The following is a 22247-nucleotide window of genomic DNA, read 5'->3' on the forward strand; positions in this document are numbered from 1 at the left end:
GTGCTCACTCACCTCACCTCCTCCCAGGGGTGCTTCTAATTTGTAAACCAGGGGCCAGGTCCTGAGGTTGAGCTAGGCAGCCTAGAGGGCAGGGGCCCTGTCTGTCTTTGCTGGGCTTTTCAAACCGCGGTTATGCTTGTCATAGCTTCCAGGGTCCAGTGGGAGGTAAGATGATGAAAAATCATAACCGCTTCTTCACTCGTCAGTTTCTAACACCTCCGGGGCCGTCATTTCCAGCTCTTCTGCTGTCCTCAGATGCTGTCATCTCTAGGTCATAAGCAGAATGTCTTTTTAAGTTTTAAGCTGTATTTCTCCCCTCTGTTGCATATTTTACATTTCCCAGTGCTCATCCCCAGATGCTCCTTTTCACAGCATCCTGCTCTGGTTGCACCGTGCAAAGTGGCTTACTTTGCACGAAGGGCTACTGGCATCTGGAGACATCCAACCTGTCAATCCTCCCCCAATCCCCTTGTTTTTCAGTCTAGGACACCTGCCCTCCTCGCCATGGACCGGCCTCCAGTGCAGGGACCCTGTCAAGTCTCCGCCCTGGAGAATAAACCTCCAATGTTGCCTGATTTTAGCCCAAACTCTGGTTCACCTCCGTTCAGGAACCGCTTGGTGCCATCAATTCTTGAGCAGTGGTGTGGGTCCCAGGGCTCAGGCCCAGCCGTCCAGAAGGCGGAGTTACCCTCCCAAAGTTGCACAGCTGTAGGCGGAGGTGAGCTCTGAACCTGAGTGTGTGGGACGCCATCCTGTCCCCAGCGTCACCCACCTACTGACCACCTCTCGGTCTGAGAGGCACCTCCTGCCCCTGCGAGCTGGGTCTTTGGGAAGGACCTTGGGCCGAGATGCTCATCCCTCTTGGTTCTGGAGGGACCCGTGACTCACCGTGGGTGCGGCCTGGGTGCCGGGAGTGGAGGTGGAGCTGGGAGGAGCTGTAGTGATGGCTGAGGATGAACAGGCCCTGGAGCCCAGCTCTGATGGCCTGGGCTTGGTGGCTGGGTCAGCGGAGGCATCAGTGCAGTCAAGGCTGCCTCTGGGCGGGGCCACTCCCTTTGGTATTGGGTCCCCAGGGCCTGGGGCAGAGAAGGACAGTGAGAAATGGGGCTGCAAAATCCCATGCCAAGGTGGGGCGATCACACTGAGGCCTAGAAGCAGAGGCAGCAGGGCCAGGGAGCCCAGGGACAAAAGCGGGGCTGTGTGCCTCACGGACTGTGGTCTAAGGGGGGGCCCTGGTGGCAGCCTGAGTTGGAGGCCCCAGGACGCCGGCCCTGGCTCTAACCATGGATCACAGTGTGAGCCCCCAACAGCCGGGAGAAAATAAAGGGTGAGCTCAGGAAACTCAACGAAATGTTGGTAAAAGTCCAACACGTTAACTACTGGGCCCCCCTGCCGTGTCCCTCAGTCCCTGATCACTAGTTAGAAGACCTGGCCTGTGGCTGCTTAGGACCACTCCCGTCCTGTGGGCCAGGCCCTCAAGGTCCAGGATGTGCACCCTGCCAATGGGCTTCCCTTATGATTTGAAAAAGAAGTTCATTGCCACCCTAACAGTCATCTGTTTAAGAAGTCTTCATCTCTCATGATGACTTTGATTGCAAGAATGATTTTTACCTTGTATGTTTTGCAATCTCTGAATTTTCTCCTGTGAACACATACTCTTGTCAAAGTTAAATAAAACCCCAATAAAAACAGCAACATTGGGAGGAAAAACACACCTGAAAGACCTTCGACTACCTGTAGTAGGAAAGGGGATGGGCTCTCCAAATACAAATGAAAAACGAATTCGGTTGGAGTTCCTCAGAAATCAGGACAAGGCTGTTTTGCACAGTGTCCTGCTCCAGGCAGCTGGAGGGCTATGGACCCGGAGCCACACCCACTGTGGGGATTCTGGCCCCTCCACTCTCTCCCAGGACCTGTTGCCCCTGCCCCTCAGCCACCCAGTGTCTGGACTCACAGGGAAGTTTTAAGCACCCAAGTCTTGCAATGTGAAATCAAGGGGAGATTTGGATTCTGAAAGATAACCTTGATGAGCAGCAAGATTCACGTCTGGTGGGATGAATCTGACAGGCGTCCACTGCCTGAGGTCAGCGTGAGGAGCAGCGGGGAGGCAGAAGTGCCAGACAGCAGCCAGGGCAGAGAGAGCGCGTTTCCAACAGCATGCGGGGCAGGCAGGCAGGCGGGGGACCAGCACGCTGCAGCCCAGGAATCAGAGCGATGCATGTGACAAAGTCAGTACCACATCAACTGACAGGAGCAGTGCGAGAGTCCACCCGTTTACTTTTACGGTGACCTTGTGTTTATATGGTTTATATGGTTTTCCATTCACAGTATGGATAACAATCTTTCAAAATAAAGTGGAAACTGCAAGTCGATTCAAGGGAAAGTATGTAAGTATCACTCAGGTGAAATAGACTTTGCAAAATCATGGAGATGGTATGAGGATGGCTGAAGACAGAAAACAATGCAGTAGCTAAAGGCTTCTGTGGACCAGTGCTCCCAGCTGACGGTGACAGTGAGCTGATGACCTGTCTGTCCACTGCTGCCCTCACAGCAGCATCCAAGACGTCAGAGGAACTCAGCATGGTCCCAAAACGTCACTTTGGGCTGAACCCTGGCTGGGCAACATCGATCCGATTATTTGAGATGCTGAGTGGAGCAGTCAATTCTTCAAAACACAGAACACATCTAAAAAGGGACTGCTCTGAAAAAGCCGAGATTCTGTGCTGACTCAGAAGGTGGAGACAAGGGCAGCAGATTGAAAGTTAGCCGCCCAAAAATGAGTCTTAGAAAAACTCACTTGACAGGGGCCCCGCAGTTTCAGAAGCATAGCGACCACTGATGAGTTCTGCGCTGCACAGGGGCAAGGTCAACAAGCCTGCAGGTGCTAGAGATCTGCGCTGCACAGGGGCAAGGTCAACAAACAGACACCCTGGCCCAGGGACCTGGCGCGGATGCCCTGAGGCTCCCCTAACACTGGGCTGCTCTGGAGTCAGGTCCAGAGGCCGAGACAACTGGTCTCCTTTGAAGTCAGAATCCAGGTTGGCTGCTTTAAGCTTGGCTTGGAATTTGGGTCAGGAGGAGGGGTCCACTGAGGGTCATCTGGCCTTTAGCTACTGTTTTTCTGTTTGTTTTTTGAATTTCAGACATGAAGGCAGGTACATTGTGAAGACACTGATGGATTAGAAATCCCCAGCGTCTGAGAAAGGGAGGGGCTAGTGGGAAGCAGGTTTGATGTCAGAGCAGGTCCAGAACCTCAGGCGTTTATAGAAAGCCAGGCGGGATGATGGAGACTTGGCCTTGTCCTCGCTCCCACTTCTGCAAAAGCGACTCTTTTTGCGCCGAGTTGCTAAATTGTGATCCCCAGGATAACCCAAGAGAGGAAGGAAAAACAAAACAAAACAGCAAATAAATGAAATGAATAACAAATGACTGCCTTAGCTAAATGTTCTTGGGAAATCAGAGTCCTGTCCTGCCCAGGAGAGTTGGAAACAATACCCACAGCACAATCAGAATCAGGACTCGGTGAACCATTCTGCTCTGACCCCACTTAATTAATTTAGTGGCGTCCTGTGCCCAGGCTTTACTTAGCACGTGAGGAGCATTCAATATTGCTCTAGGAGCCGCTGCCTTAGACTATTTTTCAATGTCAATGTGTTTTACTATTAAATAAGAATGTTTACTAGTTTAGGACCCGGTTTTTCTTACTCCTCCGCCCTAATGACCAGCTCCCTGGCAACTTGGCTCACACACAACTAACTCCTGCTCCTGTTCAAACACCTTGGGACACTTCCTGGTGTGCTTCTGGCTGCTGCAACGGGACAGTCCACCTGAACTTCTCACTAATAGTCCTTGTTCATTTCAAACAGCCTCTTATGGAAGGATGAGTTTGAAATTCCTCTTTTTCAGACCAAAACACTGTCAACATCAAGAATTATTCCCATTTAGATCCCTACACATCCTCTACTGCAAGCCTACACTTCATGACCTTTAAATTATGGAGTCTTATCAGAGCAGACAATTGGCCTAACTTCCTGAACATGTCATGTACATGAGCATAACTGACTGATCTGATTTCTGACTTAGGATTCAAGTTCATAGCAGGTCCACTGTTATTTCTCTCTCCACACCACCACCTGGTGGCCACAGCTCACACCACAGGAGAAGGAACCTACTACCAGTGATGGTGAACCTTTTGAACTCCCTGTGTCAGCATTTTGAAAAACCCTAACTTAACTCTGGTGCCGTGTCACATTTAGAAATTTTTTGATATTTGCAGCCATAGTAAAACAAATACTTATATTTTTGATATTTATTTTATATATTTAAATGCCATTTAACAAAGAAAAATCAACCAAAAAAATGAGTTCGCGTATCATAGGTTCGCCATCACTGCACTATGCAATGCTGGTGCCCCAGGCTTGGTCAGCACCTTCAGGGACCAAAGCAGCTTCAACTGCAGGCAGTGCTCACAGTGGTTAAGAGTTCAGGCTCCGTAATCTGTCAGACCCGGGTTCAGATCCAGCCCCACCCCTTATTCTCTGGGCAAGTGCTTATCCTTGTCAAGCCTCACTTTCCCAGCACTGAAAATGGGATAGGAATCGTACCTGCCTCACATGGCAGTTGGAACAAAAGGAGAGATGTAAAGTGTGAAACTAGCTAAAGGGTGCTGAGCCCAGAAAGAGCCCCCATTACATGGCTGCTGTTACTAATATCTACCACTGACCTGCTCATTCATGGATCCAAACAGTTGTTTCTTTTTTTAATTTTTATTTTATTGCTTAAAGCCGTGGTCGGCAAACAGCTGCTCACAAGCCACACGCAGCTCCCTGCCCCCCCGCCCCCGAGTGCGGCTCTTCCACAAAACACCAGGTGTGGGCATGCATGTACAGTGCGATTGAGACTTTGTGGCCCATGCACAGAAGTCGGTATTTTGTGGAAGAGCTGGTATTTTGTGGAAGAGCCACACTCAAGGAGCCAAAGAGCAGCATGTGGCTCTTGAGCTGCGGCCTGCAGAGCCGCAGTTTGCCGACCACTGGCTTAAAGTATTACAAAGAGTAGTACACATGCTTCCTTTTTTAACCATTGACCTTCCCCTGGCCTCCCCTAGCCCCGGTATCTTGAGCCCATTGGTTATGCTTATATTCATGCATACAAGTCCTTAGGTTGATCCCTTACCTCCCCCACCAACCCTCCCCAGCCTTCCCGCTGTAGTTTGACAGTCTGTTCCATGCTGCTCTGCCACTGTATCTATTTTTGTTCACCAGTTTATAATGTTCTTTATTATCCATAAATGAGTGAGATCATGTGGTTTTTTTCTTTCATTGACTGGCTTATTTCACTTAGCATAATGCTCTCCAGTTCCATCCATACTGTTGCAAATGGAAAGAACTCCTTTTTTACAGCAGCATAGTATTCCTTTGTGTAGATGTACTGCAGTTTTCTAATCCATTCATCTGCTGATGGGAATTTAGGCTGTTTCTAAATCTTAGCTAAGGTAAATTGTGCTGCTATGAACATAGGGGTACATATATACTTTCTGATTGGGGTTTCTGGTTTCTTGGGATATATTCCTAGAAGTGGGATCACTGAGTCAAATGGGAGTTCCATTTTTAACGTGTTGAGGAAACTCCATACTGTTCTCCACAGTGGTTGCACCAGTCTGCATTCCCACCAGCAGTGCAAGAGGATTCCTTTTTCTCCACATCCTCGCCAGCATTTGTCGTTTGTTGAATTGTTGATGATAGCCAGCCTGACAGGTGTGAGATGGTACCTCATCGTCATTTCGATTTGCATCTCTCATTTGATTAGTGACTTGGAACATGTTTTCATATGTCTCTTGGCTTTCTGAATGTCCCCTTCTGAAAAGTGTCTATTCAGGTCCTTTGTCCAATTTTGATTGCATTATTTATCATCCTTTTGTTAAGTTGTATGAGTTCCCTGTAGATGTTGGAGATTAAACCATTATCGGTGATAACATTGGCAAATATGTTCTCCCATGCAGTGGGCTTTCTTGTTGTTCTATTGATAGTTTTCTGTGTTTATTTGCTGTGCAGAAGCTTTTTATTTTGATAGTCCCATTTTTTATTTTCTCTTTAGTTTCCATTGCCCTAGGAGCTGTATCGGTAAAGATATTGCTACCACAAGTGTCTGCTATTTTGCTGCCTATTTCTTCTTCTAAGATTTTTATGGTTTCCTATCTTAAAGTCCTTTATCCATTTTGAGTTTATTTTTGTGTATGGTGTAAGTTGGTGGCCTAGTTTCTTGTTTTTTGCAAGTATCTGTCCAGTTTCCCCAAAACCATTTATTGAAGAGACTCTCTTATCTCCATTGTATGCTCTTGACTCCTTTGTCAAACATACTGGCTTGTGTTGATTTCTGGGTTCTCTGTGCTGTTCCACTAGTCTATGTTTGTTCTGGTGCCAGTACCAGGCAGTTTTGAGAACAGTGGTTTTGTAGTATAGCTTGCTATCTTGTATTGGGATCCCTCCTACATTGTTCTCTCTCAAGATCGCTGCAGCTATTCGGGGTCTTTTTTATTCCAGATGAATTTTTGGAGAGTTTGTTCTAGATCATTGAAGTATGCCATTGGTATTTTAATGGGGATTGCATTGAATTTATAGATTGCTTTGGGTAGTATGGGCATTTTAATGATGTTGATTCTACCAATCCATGAACATGGTATATTCTTCCATTTGTTCATGTCTTCCTCTATCTCTTTTTTTTCAATGTTGTGTAGTTTTCTAAGTACAGGTCTTTTATGTCCTCAGTTAAGTTTATTCCTAAGTATCTTAATTTTTTTGGTGCACTGGTAAATGGGATTGTTTTTTTCACTTCTCTTTCTGTGAGTTCATTATTAGTGTATAAAAAGGCCATAGATTTCTGGGTGTTAACTTTATATCCTGCTACTTTGCCAAATTCACTTATTAGGTCAGTAGTTTTTTAATGGAGTCTTTGGGTTTTTTATGTATAGTAACATGTCATCTGCTAATAAGGACAGTTTTACTTCTTCTTTTCCAATTGGATGCCTTTTATTTCCTCTTCTTGTCTGATCACTATGGCTAGCACTTCCAGTACTATTTCAAACAGGAGTGGTGAGAGTGGGCATCCCTGTCTTCTTCCCGTTTATCGGGGAAACGGGTTTAGTTTTTGCCCATTCATTTTGATGTTGGCTGCAGGTGTGTCATTTAAGGCTCTTATTACGTTGAGGCATGGTCCCTCTATTCCCACTTTGCTGAAAGTCTTTATCAAGAAAGGGTGTTGGATTTTGTCAAATGTGTTTTCTGCATCGATTGATAAGATTATGTGATTTTTGTCTCTCGGTTTGTTTATGTGATGTATCACATTTCTTGATTTTCGGATATTGTACCATCCTTGCATCCCCGGAATAAATCCAACTTCGTCATGGTGTATGATCTTTATAATGTAATGCTCATTTCGATTTGCTAGAATTTTGTTGAGGATTTTAGCATCTATGTTCATCAAGGATATTGGCCTGTAGTTCTCTTTTTTTGTGGTGTCTTTATCAGGTTTTGGAATTAGGGTAATGCTGGCTTCATAGGAAGAGCTTGGAAGTGTGCCTTCCTCTTGAATTTTTTGAAACAGTCTGTGGAAGATAGGTTTAAGTTCTTTGAATGCTTGGTAGAAGTCCCTTGTAAAGCCATCTTGACCAGGGCTTTTGTTTGCTGGAAGATTTTTGCTCACTGCTTCAATTTCTTCGGTAGTCATCGGCCTATTCAGTTTTTTTTTATTCTTCTTGATTGAGTTTTGGGAGCTTGTATTTTTCGAAGAATATGTCTATTTCATCTAGGTAGTCCACTTTATTGGAATAGAGTTGTTCATAGTACTTTTTCATAATCCTTTGTATTTCTGTGGGATTGGTTGTTACATCGCCTCTTTCATTTCTAATTTTATTTGGGCCCTTTCTCTTTGCTTCTTGGTGAGCCTGGCTAGAGGTTCATCAATCTTGTTTCTCCTTTTCAAAGAACCAGCTTTTGGTTTTGCTGACCTTTATTATTGTTTTTTTGGTCTTTATGTCATTTATCTCTATGCTGATCTTTATTATTTCCTTCCTTCTGCTTACACTGGGATTTTCTTGTTGCTCTCTTTCAAATTCTTTGAGTTGTAGGGTTAGACAATTTATTACCATTTTTTCTTGTTTTTTTTGAGATAGGCCTGCAAAGCTATGAACTTCCCTCTCAAGACTGCTTTCGCTGTGTCCTATAGATTTTGGAGGTTGTGTTTTCATTGTCATTTGTTGCCATGATGCTTTTTATTTCTTCTTTGATTTCTTTGGTAACCCAATCATTATTTAAAAGTATGCTATTTAGCCTCCAGGTGTTTTATTTTTTTATTGTTTTTATTGTAATTGATTTCCAGTTTTTGCCATTGTGATCTGAGAAGATGTTTAATATGATTTCTATCTTCTTGAATTTGAAAAAAACTTTACCTGTCCCCCAATACATGGTCTATCTTTGAAAATGACCCATGTGCACTTGAGAAGAATGTATATTCTGTGGCTTTGGGGTGGAATGTTCTGAAGATGTCAATTCCATCTGATCTAGTGAGTCATTTAGGATTGCTGTTTCTTTGCTGACTTTTTGTTTAGGGGATTTGTCCAGTGGTGTTAGTGGGGTACTAAAGTCCCCTACTATGACTGTATTGCTGTTAATCTCTCCCTTGATAGCCTCCAGAATTTTTGTTACGTACTTGGGTGCTCCTGTATTGGGAGCCTATTTGTTTACCAGAGTTATATCTTCTTGTTGAATTGCTCCCTTTAGTATTATGAGGTGGCCTTCCTTATCTCTTGTTATGGCCTTCACTTTGAGATCTAATTTGTCAGATATAAGTATTGCTACCCCAGATTTTTTTTCATTTCCATTCGCCTGAAAAACCTTTTTCCAACCTTTAACCATCAGTCTGTGTGAGTTCTTTGTTCTAAGATGAGTTTCCTGTAGACAGGAGATATATGGGTCATGTTTTCTTATCCACTTAGCTCCCCTATGTCTTTTTTGGGGCATTTGATCCATTTACATTTAAAGTGATTATTGATAGGTATCTGTTTGTCACCATTTTTATTCTTTATGCCTGTGTTCCTTCTTCCCTTCCTATTTCTTTTTATAGCAGACCCTTTCGCATTTCTTGCATTGTTGGTTTGGGGGTAATAAACTCCCTTAGTCCTTTTTTGTCTGGGAAGATCTTGATTTCACCCTCAATTTTAATTGATAGCCTTGCTGGTTACAGTATTCTTGGATTCAGACCCTTTCTTTGCATGACTTTGTATATTTCATTCCATTCCCTTCTGGCCTGATGAGTTTCTGTTGAGAAATCAGTCAATAGTCTGATGGCGGATCCTTTGTAGGTAACTTTCTGTCTCTCTCTGGCAGCCTTTAAGATTCTTACTTTGTAGTTGGTGTTTGCCAATTTAATTATAAAGTGTCTTGTTATCAATATTTTGGGGTTCATCTTGTTTGGGACTCTGTGAGCTTTTTGGACCGTTTGAGCTTTTTCTTCCCGATATCAGGGAAGTTTTCTGTCATTATTTCTTCAAACAGATTTTCTATTCCTTGTTCAGTTTCCTCTTCTTCTGGCACCCCTATTATGCGGATGTTGTTTCATTTCGTGTTGTCCCAAAGTTCCCTTAGGCTCTCGTCTTGTTTTTTAAGTTTCTTTTCTAGATGCCTCTCTGCTTGTGTATTTTTCCTACCTTGTCTTCTAACTCACTGATGTGGACCTCTGCTTCTTCTAGTCTACTGTTGATGCTTTCTATTGAGTTCTTTATTGCAGTGATGTCATTGTTTCATTTCTTCTTGCTTCTTCTTCATTTCTTCTTGGTTTCTACACATATTATTGAATGTGTCTTCCATCCTTTTCAGTGACCTCATGACCACTTCTCTGAATTCTTTCTCTGTCATATTGCTTGCCTCCATTTCCTTTCCTTCCTTTTCTGGTGATTCCTCCTTTCTTTTGTATGTGGGCTGTTTCTTTGTCCCCCCTGATCTCTCCGCTCAGGGTTTCTGGTTATGTAGCTCTCTGTCTCCTGTGCTGAATTTCTTTAGGCAATGCCAGCTGTATTTCTTTGCCAGTTCTTGGTGAGTGCTCTTTGATTCAGCTGTTCCTTCTGCTCTGTGAGAAGGCACAGTGCTTGTCCGTGAGTTCGCGCATTTGTCTCCCCCTGAGAATACCTGCCAGGTGCCCATGGTCAGGGAGGTTGGAGTTCTTCCATTCCTAGATTTGCAGCTGAGATAACTGGTCTCTGGACGTCTTGGTTTTAAGGTCCCGGGAGGCATCCGAGATCTCCCCAGTTGAAGGTAAGTCTGGGGATCTGATCACAGTCAGTCTCTGATCACAGCCATCTCCCCTTAAAGATGACGTGACCTCTGCGGCAGAGACAGCTACTCCAGAAGTGATTTCAGCTGCAGTAGAGTCTGCCCAATCATGGGTGGCCAGTCCGCCAGTCCCCAACTGTCCCTTGGAGTATAGCTGTCCCTCGCTCACAAATGCTGACACTCCCTACACATCCATGCACTCTCCTTTTGTTCTCTCACTCTCACACTATGTCTCAGCCTGCAGTCCTGTCTGCAGACATCTTACTTCTCCTATTTTTTGTTGTTTTTTTTCAATCCTCACCTGAGGTTATTTTTTTCAGAGAGAGTGGAAGGGAGGTGCAGAGTCAGAGAGAAAAATATCTATGTGAGAGACACATTGATTGGGTGCCACGCACAAACCTCGACCGGGCCAGGCATTGAGCCTGCAACCCAGGTATTTGCCCTTGACCAGAATCAAACCCTGGACTCTCTGATATGAGAGATGATGCTCTAACCACTGAGAAAAACCAGCCTGGGCAGTCAAGCAGCTTTTCTCTGAAAGTTTTGCTAAGTCAATTAGGCTGATTATCAGTTAATTAAGTCAACTGAGACAATAACACAAGGGGAGGTGTGAGTGTAAAACAAATTCTGTATCCTGTATGAAAACCAGAGGCAACAGAGACCTCTAGATAAATATTAATAAGTTTATTATCATTTCCCTGCATGTGAGGGTTTTACCTAATTCACCTCCTGTAAAGACTTGGAATGCAAGCATTAGTCCCCAAACACTAGTATGGGTGCATGTACACATTGTGTTTTTTGAGTTTTGAGGGACACACCAGGTCCTGAAGTGTGAATGTCACCCAGAAAGGCATGTGTAGAGGTCACACTCAAGAGGCGGCTTGTCATGGGCCCTGGTGCTGCCACGGCTGCCCCTGAGAGGGCATGAGTCTCAGGCCTGGGTTGGTCTTAAGGAAGTCCTGGTGTCCTTCATAAATTTTAAATTCTCAGGGTGCACGTTTGGCAGGTTTATAGGTAAGTCATGTAGAACATGATATTTAACAGTAAATTGAAAACTTAGTCATGTTTAAGGCAAGTAAGATGCACTTTCCCCCTTTCCCAAACCTTATCATCTCTGAAATAGGATGCAGCTTTGAGCCTGTATCACAGTCACTGTGGGCCAGGTGGCAACTGTGACAAAATCGTCACTGCCACAACCCATTTATCTTCTTCTTATGTGAGCACCCTTGTCTGACAGCCTCTTAGATTCGATGAAATACGTACAGCACATGCAACTAGAAATTCACTTCAAAAGCTCTGGCAATTCCACATGACAACCCTGAATGATGAGGTGCAGTGCTCCCCATGGTGGCAGGGCTCAAGGCCAGATCAGGTCAGAGAAGAAAACCAGACCCGCTTGTCAAAGTGACAGGAAAATCAGAGCCACAGGAGGCCTCGCTGAAGACCTGGCAGCTGTCCCTCACGTGTTAGATGCACCGCGGATCTCCCTACAGAAGAGGCCTATTGTAGGCCTGGAGGGAACATCCGCTGTGGAGCTTGTCTCTGCGGTAACTGTGTGGAGATCAGCTCTGGATATTCGAGTCCCTACCACAGTGTCCATGATTTGTGAGGCTCCTCATGCTAAAGGACCTGAATTGTTCTGGGAGAAAGTGCAGCCACACTGATGGGGGTTTATATTTCCTACTTGGGTGTTCACATACCAAAGGAGACAGATGTGGTGTATGGAGTATGCCCCCTTCAGGCTCCTACACACACATGTGCGTGCGCACGCACACGCACACGCACACACACACACACACACACACACACACACACACACACGTGTACACACCTAGCATGCAGTCTCCTTGGTTCTCCCATCCCTGAGGGACACCTGAGATGCTCCCCTTCACTTCCCGCCTGCAGCCAGGTAAGCCCTTCCTACCTTTTCCCCGGAGCCCCCTGCAGGTGTCTTGCTCTTCTGTCCCCTTTGAGCAGCATGGGGTGGCCTGGAGGGGCTCCAGCTGTGATTGAAGAGGCTGAGAAGTACTGGGTGAGGCCTGGTCTGAGGACCCCAGAGGCCAGGGAGGCCTCTCTGGGGTTGACTTTGGTCGTTCTCTGGAACCCCCTTTCTTTAGTTTGATGAGTTTGACTAAGGCTTTGGCTCCAATCCAGTGCTTTTTCCTGTAAGAAGTAGGTTTTTAGGAAACAGCCAACACTCACTCCCCCTCCAGCAGGTGTCTGGGTGCCCTACTCGAGCTGGGATTTCAATCACCAGCCTGAGAAGGTGGCGCTTAATCTGGTTCAGAATGAGGGTGCTCTTTGCCATCACCATGATTATCCCACCTGGGGCTCAGGAGTTGGGACACAATGTGCAATTAATTTGCACAGACCCAGGGGTGGTAGAAGCCTTCATAATGGCAGGAACCCACACTAGCCCCTCGGGAAAACAGAACTTCAAACGCAGCTCTCGGCTCTTGATTACTGTGCCAAGTGCTGGAAGTGGTGCTGTGCTGACCTAATCATGCTGGTTGGCAAAATTCCACCAAAACGCCATTTTCAGAAAGTCAGGGACCTCCTCATTTTCTGCTAGGTGTAACAATACATGAAATTGGCTGGCATACTCTGCCCATTCTCGTCATTGAGGAATCGGGGTGAGGGGAAGAGGGCAGGAGAGTGGGCAGTTTGAATGAAAAACAGTGAGCCCTGGGTGGTCTTGCCTGGTGGTTGAAGCTTTGGCCTGAGCACTGATGGGTGGTGGGTTTGATCTCCCAATAAGGGCACATACCTGGGTTGCAGGTTTGATCCCTGGCCCCGGTCAAGGTGGATGTCTCTCTCTCTCTCTCTCTCTCTCTCTCTCTCTCTCTCTCTCTCTCTCTCTCTCTCCTTCCCTCCCTCTCTCCCTCCCTCCCTCCCTCTGCCCCTCTCTCATTTCCCCTTTCCCTTCCTCCCTCCCTACTACTCTCTCTAAGTGTCAATGGGAAAAATATCCTCAGGTGAGGATTGGAAAAATAAGTAAATAAATGAAAATAGTGAATGTAAAAGGTAATTCATTGCAACTAACAGGAAATGAAGCATTCTAATGTAACAAGGACCACAGCTGGGTTCTGGTCCTGGCTCTGCCACGAAACAGCACTGTGCTTACACAAGCCACTCAATTTCCTCATCGGTGCCTCAATTTCCCTGTCAACAGAAGGGTCAGGTGGAGGTTCTGAAATTCTGTGGTTTCTACAGAGAGGCCATGTGATTTGACCTCAAGGTTGGGACAGGACATTGGGAAGGCCCTGCTCCTGGGCTCAGGCCCGGGCCCAGGGGGAGCCCTGCTGGATGGAGGCCAGCAGTCTCGGGGACCGAGCTGACCCACCACCAGGGCTGCTGCTCTCTGGGGAAGGGAATGTGTTTCTGAACCTGCTCTGGGGGGTCCAGTGAACCCAGAGGAATGGAGGGCAGAACAAAAGTTTCCTGTGCTTGAAGACAGGGGTGCTTGTCCAGGCGTCTGCCCCAAGCTTCCTTCCCAAAACAGAAACATGATTCTAGGTCCCGCAAACTTGAGACAAAGCCTGATATGCCTGCTTTAGTGGCTCTAAAAGCACAGACTCTGCCCTTAAACAGGCTCCTGGCCAGCTGGCATTCACCATCCCTTATAGGATAACCCTGAGTACCGAGGGTGGGACTGAAAGAAACTCTAAATTCTTTCCATGCTGGGAGGGACCTGCACACAGAGCAGCTGCCATACAGCAGAAGGTACAGGCCCAACAAACTGGCCACTGCTCTAGATGCTACTGCTTCCCCTACTCGTGAAAAAGCAAGCTTTCTGTCCTGTGTGTAAGCTACTGACGCTTAAATCAACTCACTTCTTTGGCGCTGGATCATGGAACTTGTGCTGAGCCATGCTTTTTTCTTCCAGTTTTTCATTTTGTCTCTGTAAGGGGTTTAATTTGTCTCTATAGAGGAGAGAGAAAAACAGTCTGTTTTTAAAATAAAACACATAAATTGACTCATGACCCCGCCTGGGACCTGGCCCAGAAGGAGCCAGTGTGTTTCTGGGACTCAGACATCAAGGTGCTCATGACCGCCATGACCCCTGAGTTGGGAATATGGGGTTGGAAGCATGTGACATGGGTCCAGGAGCCTAACACATCGAGGAGACGGCTGAACACCTAGGGTCAGGCTGTACGTCACCTCAGGAGAGAGACCCCGAACCATCTGACACTCAAGCTGGGAACCCCGAGGGTTCTGGCCAGGTCAGCTCAGGACGTTGGGCACTCGGGTCAGACCCAGGGCTAGGCTAGCTCCTGCAGGTGCAGACCAACGATAGCTTTAGTGGTGGGGAGGGGTCTGCCCTTGGTGACTTAGGTGGGCATCAGGTTAAAAAGGTCAGTTTAGCAAAGTCAGAGCTCCGACCTGGACCCACTCCAATGTTGGGCTTCTGCTAACACTTCTAGTGAAGCAAACTTAAAGCCTTTTGGGAGCCAGACAGAGAAGATAAGGAGCAAACAGCCTGGGAGGACTTGAGAGAGGAGTGGAGGCTGCGGCGAGGCTGAGCGCTTGGTACCACGTGGGACCTAATGCGTGGCCTGCAAACGAAGTGCCGCTCTCCATGTGGCGGAGCTTCTGACTGTTTTTCGCGAAGGATCCAGACTCCCCGGCTCTGAAGCAAATTCTCTTAATTCCTAAATGTGGGAAGTCAGTTCACATTTTTAAAAACACAGAAAGGACCAGAGAGGCACCTCTTAAACCTTGGGCTGCCAGAGGGCACCCCTGCTCCTGGGAGAGGGAGCCTGGCCTTCCTGAAACTGATGGCATGGCATGCTTTCCTGTTGTCTGTCTAGGACAGTGACGGCGAACCTATGACACGCATGTCAGAGGTGACACGCAAACTCATTTTTTTGGTTGATTTTTCTTTGTTAAATGGCATTTAAATATGTGAAATAAATATCAAAAATATAAGTCTTTGTTTTACTATGTTTGCAAATATCAAAAAATTTCTATATGTGACACAGCACCAGAGTTAAGTTAGGGTTTTTCAAAATGCTGAAATGCCGAGCTCTAAAGGTTCACCATCACTGGTCCAGGAGCCATGCACACAGCGCTCGCTATAAAGCACCCCCCACTGGGTTGCCAGCGCCTGTCCAGTTCCTGCCTCTCCTCACCCATGTGGCCTTGATAGCTCAGACCCCTGCTTTCCCTGCTGGAAAATGAGTCCTCGGCATCCAGAGAGCTGCTCAGGCTCCTTCATTCAAGAAGGTGCCCAGCTCCCCATGCCCCAATACAAGGGCTTTTCTGTGAGTTCACGGCAAAGTGAGCGTCCGTGAGAAGTGATTGCTTGCAAACCACTGGGTCCCTGGCCATGGAACTGCTCTGCTCCCAGCACCCTCGGCTCGGCCTCTGTTCTTCTAATCTGTGTTATTCTGTTCCCACAGCCGTCCCCCAGCCCCGCAAAATCATGGCCCAGCTATCCCAGGGCTGGGGATGACTCTGCTTGGAGCAGGCCCAGGAAGCCTGCCCACTCCCTGGCCTCCTGCAGACACTTTCTAATGCAAAATGGTCATCAGATCATCCCCAGGGTACCAGGTCCCCACTCTTGTAGTTTGCAACTGCCCAACCTCTGCTGGTAATTTTTAGCAGCTGCGTTATAGAGAGCCCACTTCAGGCTACAAACTCTCACTTCCACCCCAAAAGTACAGTGCAGTTTCCCATGTCAACCATCCTTGGTAGGTGTTGAGCTGCCTGTAGATGAGCATACGAATCCGGGAGAACAGTAAGCAGCATCATCACCCCAGGGAGCTGGGACAGTGCCCCGTGGTCACTGTGGCCATGACCCTCTGTCCCACACAGGCCAGCCATTCCTGATCACAAGGAAGGACAGTCCCAGCAGCACAGAACCGAGGGGTGCAGACCACCCTGGACCCACAAGATGCATCTCAGATGACTTGACTTCCAAACCACAAGGTTTCCAGCACCAAAGCTCTTCCTCCTGCCCTCATTTCTGGCAGCTTCCTAGGCCCTGTACACCAGCATCCCTTAATCACCCACTTCCCAGTGAATCTGACTCATTAGCCGGGCATGGCAGCCTTCCATGGCTGAGCGCTGCCTCCTCCAGCTCCCTTCCTGCCACTCCCTGCACCTTCCCTGCACCCACACTATGCCAAGCCCCACCTTCATGTTCAGCCCCTATCCCCCCCCACACACACACACTAGCTAGCCTTCTCCCCACCCGTGTCAGCAGCAGAACTCCAACTCCCATCACCACGCTTCCTTCTACCTCCATGGAGCTCCTCACATCTGTGTGCACACAGCTCTGCTCACATCCCATCACCCCTACTGGTTCCTGGAGACCAGGTAACTGGTTCTGTGCACTTTGCAGAGCCAGGCCTGTCGGCAAAGGCAATGTGGGCAGAGGGAGGACAGCCACTGTGCACCAACAACCCACTCTGCAACCCATTAAGGGAAAAACCGACACAGAGAGGGCTCAGCTTGTGATCTGAAGTCCTTCCCTAGGAACTTCTCTTTATCACTATTGTACTTTTCAAAGTGAACTGGATTCCAAAAGCAGATTAAGAAGCGTCTGGCAGGGGGAAGTGTCTCTGAAAAGCCAACAAAGCCAACCACCCTTATTTGCAGAAATCTGGAACCATTCCCGGGATAACGAGAGAAGTATGTGCTGGTAAGATGGTCTGTCCTTTTGCCTGGGACACCAATGCGCCCAGGGGGTTTTCTGCTGCCCAGAATGGCGGGGTCTAGTCTGGAGCTGGAAGCCTCGACCCCTCTGTTGATGGGCATCCGTCAGCCCACACCGCTCACACGTACTGCCGCTGCTCTTCCTGGTGCTGGTAGTTGTTCTCCACGTCCTCCTGGTGAAGCCTCTGGTTCTTCTCTGTCAAGCTTTGGATTTGGCTCTGCAGGTGACGGTTTCCTCCCTCCAAGTTGCCCTTGAGGTGGGAGAGCAGCTAAAACACAGATGGACAATGTCTCAAACACCACACGCTCCCGTGATTCCACTGCTGGGAATTTACTTCCAAAAGGAGAAAAAGGTCACATGCACAAAGATGTTCATTTTGGTATTATCTACGTCAGCTGGCATGACCAATACGGCCAGTGCTATGGGGATGGCCAAGCCTTCTGCCACTGCACCATTCAATCAGGCAGCCACTGGCCACATGTGGCTGCTGAGCACTGAAAATACAGCCAGTCTGAGCTGAGGTATAAGTGCAAAATATATAATAGGTTCTGAGGACTTAATAACAATTAAAAATAATGTAAAGTATCTCATTAATAAGCTGCCCAGTGTGTGTGGCTCAGTAGGTTGAGTGTCCCATTCACCACGAAATCACCGGTGTAATTCCTGATCTGTGGCGAGCCGGCACGGCCATGGCATACTCAGCCCCCGGGTGCCTTATGTGCCATGCCAGCTCAGCCTGGTTCAGTGACCCTGAGAGGGGGCGGTGAAAGATTAAGAAAAGACAGCAAGAGAATGAAAGCTGGGTCTCAGTGGGATGCCGCTTCTCTGACAAAGAGACAGCGCCAGTGCCCACAAGCCGTGTCTTTATTTTATAGCAGATGCCACGAGGCAAAGTAAGGGGGTAATCACGATGTTTACAACATTCTTGTGGGTTTCAGTCCTACTCAACTACATGCACCTGAACTCTATCACTCAGGCATGTGTGGCCACGTGTTTGGACCATAGGTTCAAGCTTCCCGCTATAGCTGTTGGCTATAATTGTGCTGGGAAGGCTCTGCCCTCCAAGCTGGGCCTTGCATGTGGCAATGAGAGGACTGTGCCCTTTTATCAGTCCAAGGCTTGAACATGTCCAAACACTGTAGCCGCACCCCACACTGATCAAGGCACATGCCTGGGTTGCTGGCTCCATTCCCCAGTACAGGGCATGCAGGAGGCAGCTGATGGATGTTTCTCTCAAAAAATCAATAAAAAATCATATTATTTTTAAAAATCTTATTAATAAGCTTTTGGGGTTACATGTGATATTTTAGATATAAGGGTTAAATAAAACAGACCCCTACATTAATCCCACCTGATTCCTTTTACTTTTTGAATATGGCTACTAGAAAGTTGAGTGATACATGTGGTGGCCTGCATTATATTCCTATTGCACATCTCTGCTGTAGGCAGGATTGGCGTGCTCTTCCTGTAAAGAGCGAGGTACTAAATATGTTAGGCTTTCCAGGCCGACACTGGTTTCTGTTGCAACTGTTCAACACTTATTACAGCAGGAAAGGAGCCAGGGAAACAATGCACATGCATGGGTGTGGCTGTTTAAAAAAAACAAACCAAAAATCTTTACTCGTGACACCAACATTTACATTTCATGTCACTTTCACTTGCCCCCAAATATTATCCTACTTTTGATTTTCCCCAACCATTCAAAACTGTGAAAGCTATTCTTGGTTCACAGCCGTACACAAACAGGTGTGAAGCTGGACCTGAATTTTGGGCTGAGGCTGGCCAGCTCCTGCTCTAGAATATCATCGCGTTTGGTGTAGCAGGAAGTCCCAAGCTTTGGCTTCAGACAAACGGGGTTCCAACCCGCTACTTCAGAGGGACAAGGATGGGAACCCCAGCTCACAAGATCATTGCGAGAATTAAATGAGATGACACAGAGAGCAGAGTGCTCAGCCAAGAGGATGGAGATAAAACGGTATTTGGAAGCTTCCATGCACTGCCCCGACCCTGCAAAAAGCAAAGATCAGGTGAAAGGTGTTCTGTAGCACACCCCTGCCAGTCCTCGTGTTCGTCCCAGTCAATTGCCTCTGGCTTCCTCTCTGCCTCTGTGTGACATTCTCACACACCCTTTGAGCAGAGATGCCAGTGAGGACCCATTCCCACCTGGTTAAGCTCAAGGTGTCAGCCCAGAGAGCAGGCCCACCCAGGGTCCTGGAGCCCTCCAGCCCAGGCCTCACCTGGCAGTGGTTGTCCAGCTCGGTCAGCGAGATGTCCCTGCTCTGGAGCTCCTCCCTCAGCCCGTTGCACTGGTTCCGCCAGCAGTTCATCTCCAGCTGGGTGTCGTTGAGGGAGGTTTGCAGCTTCTTGTTGTGCATCTGCAGCTCCTCCTGCTCCCCCTTCAGCTCCTCATACTGGCCCTGCCAGCGGTTCACCTCCTGCTGGGTGTCCTTCAGGGTGGTTTGCAGCTCCTGGTTTTCTGTGAGCAGCTCCTTGGTGTGGGTCTGCAGCTCTTTGGTGTGGGCGTACAGCGCCTCTTGCTCAGCCTTCAGCCCCTCGTACTGGCCCTGCCAGTGGTTCACTTCACGCTGCGTGTCCTTCAGGGACATTTGTAGCTCCTTGTAGTCTGTGAGCAGCTCCTTGCAGTCTGTGCACAGCTCCTTGTTGTCTGTGAGCAGCTCCTTTTTGTCTGTGAGCAGCTCCTTGACAAGGGTCTGCAGCTCCTTGGTGACTGTGCACATCTTCTCTTGCTCCCCTTTCAGCTCCTCGTACCGGGCCTGCCAGTGGTTCACTTCACACTGCGTGTCCTTCAGGGACATTTGTAGCTCCTTGTTGTCTGTGAGCAGTTCCTCGTTGTAGGTGAGTAGCTCCTTGTTGTCTGTGCGCAGCTCCTTGTTGTCTGTGAGCAGCTCCTCGTTGTCTGTGCGCAGCTCCTCCTTGTCTGTGCGCAGCGCTTTGTTGTCTGTGAGCAGCTCCTTGTTGTCTGTGAGCAGCTCATTGACCTGGGTCTGCAGTTTCTTGGTGACTGTGTACATCTCCTCTTGCTCCCCTTTCAGCTTCTCGTACCGGGCCTTCCAGTGGTTCACCTGCAGCTGCAAATCATTCAGGGAGCTCTGAAGCTTCTTGCTGTGGGTCTTCAGCTCCTCCTGCTGCCCCTTCAGCCCCTCATACTGGGCCTGCCAGCGATAAACCTCCAGCTGGGTGTCCTTCAGGGAGGTTTGAAGCTTTTTAGTGTGGGACATCAGCTCCTCCTGCTCCCCCTTCAGCTGCTGGTGCAGGAAATTGGCCCTGGGGTTGGAGAAACACAAGGCCAAGGGCTGAGGCGCACTCGCAGGCTCTGTCCCAGTTGTGCAACCTTAATCAAAACTGCAACCTCTCTGGGCCTCAATTTTTTCATGTGTTAATGAATGGTTGAACAAAATCAGCGGTATTCAAACTGTGTTCAAACTGTGTTCATTGGGGTTCTAGGAGGCTAACCCAGGTGCCCCACTGCGTACTGGGGGAGAAGGACACCACTACAACAGAGCATCCCTATAAAAGTCCTTTCTACATGAGGCTTTGGCACAACTGCCTACTAGGAAAAAAGGTTCTTTGATTCAAACATTTAAACACTGAATCAGAACATTTCTGCTCTAAGACTCTATGTCTATATCCAGCTCTTCTCCCCAATTCCAAGCCCCTTTCTAATTGCAACTACTGAGATACACAAAATAGAAGATTCTGGAGTGTTACCTAAATCCACTTAAATTATTGTCATCATCATCATCATCATCACCCAACTGGGATTCCTTGGGGAAGATTTATACCGAAAAAGCTCATAGGACCAGAGGCTCATGGACTCAATGTGAACACAGGTGTGTGAAGTTTGGCCCACACAGCTTTTTAAAAACTTTTTGACATTTACTTATTTTGTTCTATTCTTTTTCATTTTAAAGTGTGTATGGTTTTATTAATTAACGTCTCTCCAATAAAGTCAACTAAAAAAATAAAATAACATCAAGAAGAAACAGAACAAGATACAAAGATTCTCCATTGTAGTCCTATGAATACTCGCAGGTTAGATTTAAGGGTCCCCGGCCTCAAATATGTTTCCAGGTCCTCCCAGTCCTCTGTCCCGCCCAAAAAAGCAGATTAATAAAAAACACAAACAAAACAAAAAAATAATTAGTGCAAAATTTTAAGGTACCCATCAACATTCAGATATCTTCTTCTCAGGAAAGAAAAAAAGAAAAAAAAAAAAAGAAAGCATAAAGAAGGAAGACCTGGCAGTCCATCCTGCCTCCCAGCTGACAGCCTCTAGCTGGGTGTATTCTCCACCAGGGCCTGGTCTATCGCTGACTCTCCTCCCCCACCTGCTGGACCTGCCCGGCCACTGCAGGCAGCTGAGTTTACAGCCCCACAGCACATGTTAAATCAGGGCTGTGGGAAGGAAGGCTTCATGTGGTCACGCTCTGGGTTGAGGCAAGACTTGGATTCGAATCCTGCCTGTGTCACTAACTAGGAGCATTGACCTTGAACAAGTTGTTTAATCTCCCTGAGCCTGTTTCCTCCTCTGTTGCTGTGGATTTTTTAAAGGATAACAATAGCTCAGTCAATTCTCGTGATTCACAGCATAATGTTCTACCCAACCACGCGAACCCTGAATGAGTGAGTACTGAACCTGTTCCCACCGGTTCCTGGGAGTCTCTGGTCACATTTTGTCAGCTCATTAAGACGTAAAGACGCCTCGTGTAATACACTCAGAGCCAACAGCACCATACCTGGGCCCGAATGACCCTTGTGTGCCACTCGAATATTCCCCATGAGGCCCAAGTGCAGCATTGCACTTGGGAACACTAGACAGCACTTCAGCACTCCATTCTGGGGCCATTTCAAATGGCGAAATCACCACCGAAGCGCAGAAAACAGAACACCATGGCACTCAGTGGCCCATGAAGAGGACGCTGGTTGGTGAGAACTGAAACACAGCTGGGGTCAAAGGCCTTGTTCAACCTCCGCTGCAAATGTGCACATCAGGCGACTCCAGTATCTCCCACTCTGGGCACGTCCATGACAGGCCACGGGCACTGATTTGGGGGTCACCGGCACATTTCAGCCAGGAGGTGAATTCACAAATAGGAATGCATGGATGCTGAGGACCAAGCCTCTCTCCCTCACGGGATCACTGGTGTTAGAGGATGCAGGTGCCCCTGCCCAACAGTCATCAGCATCATAACTGTGGGAGGGAACGTTGTCCAAACCTAGACAATGCCCCAGCCCAGCTG

General features: G+C 47.6%; 1 protein-coding gene across 1 annotated transcript in view; it reads right to left on the reverse strand.

Annotated features, from left to right (window-relative positions):
- Nucleotides 1–533: 533 nt before the first annotated feature.
- LOC102440460 (protein Daple-like) overlaps nucleotides 534–22247 on the reverse strand; it is a 43752-nt gene continuing 22038 nt past the window's right edge. Inside the window, 8 exon segments of the mRNA XM_023745959.1 lie at nucleotides 534–706; nucleotides 889–915; nucleotides 918–1076; nucleotides 12250–12488; nucleotides 14159–14248; nucleotides 17109–17254; nucleotides 19224–19651; nucleotides 19910–20271. Of these exon segments, the coding sequence (XP_023601727.1) occupies nucleotides 534–706; nucleotides 889–915; nucleotides 918–1076; nucleotides 12250–12488; nucleotides 14159–14248; nucleotides 17109–17254; nucleotides 19224–19651; nucleotides 19910–20271 (1624 nt within the window).

The sequence above is a fragment of the Myotis lucifugus genome, unplaced genomic scaffold (assembly GCF_000147115.1).
Source record: "Myotis lucifugus unplaced genomic scaffold, Myoluc2.0 scaffold_607, whole genome shotgun sequence".
Lineage (NCBI taxonomy): Eukaryota > Metazoa > Chordata > Mammalia > Chiroptera > Vespertilionidae > Myotis > Myotis lucifugus.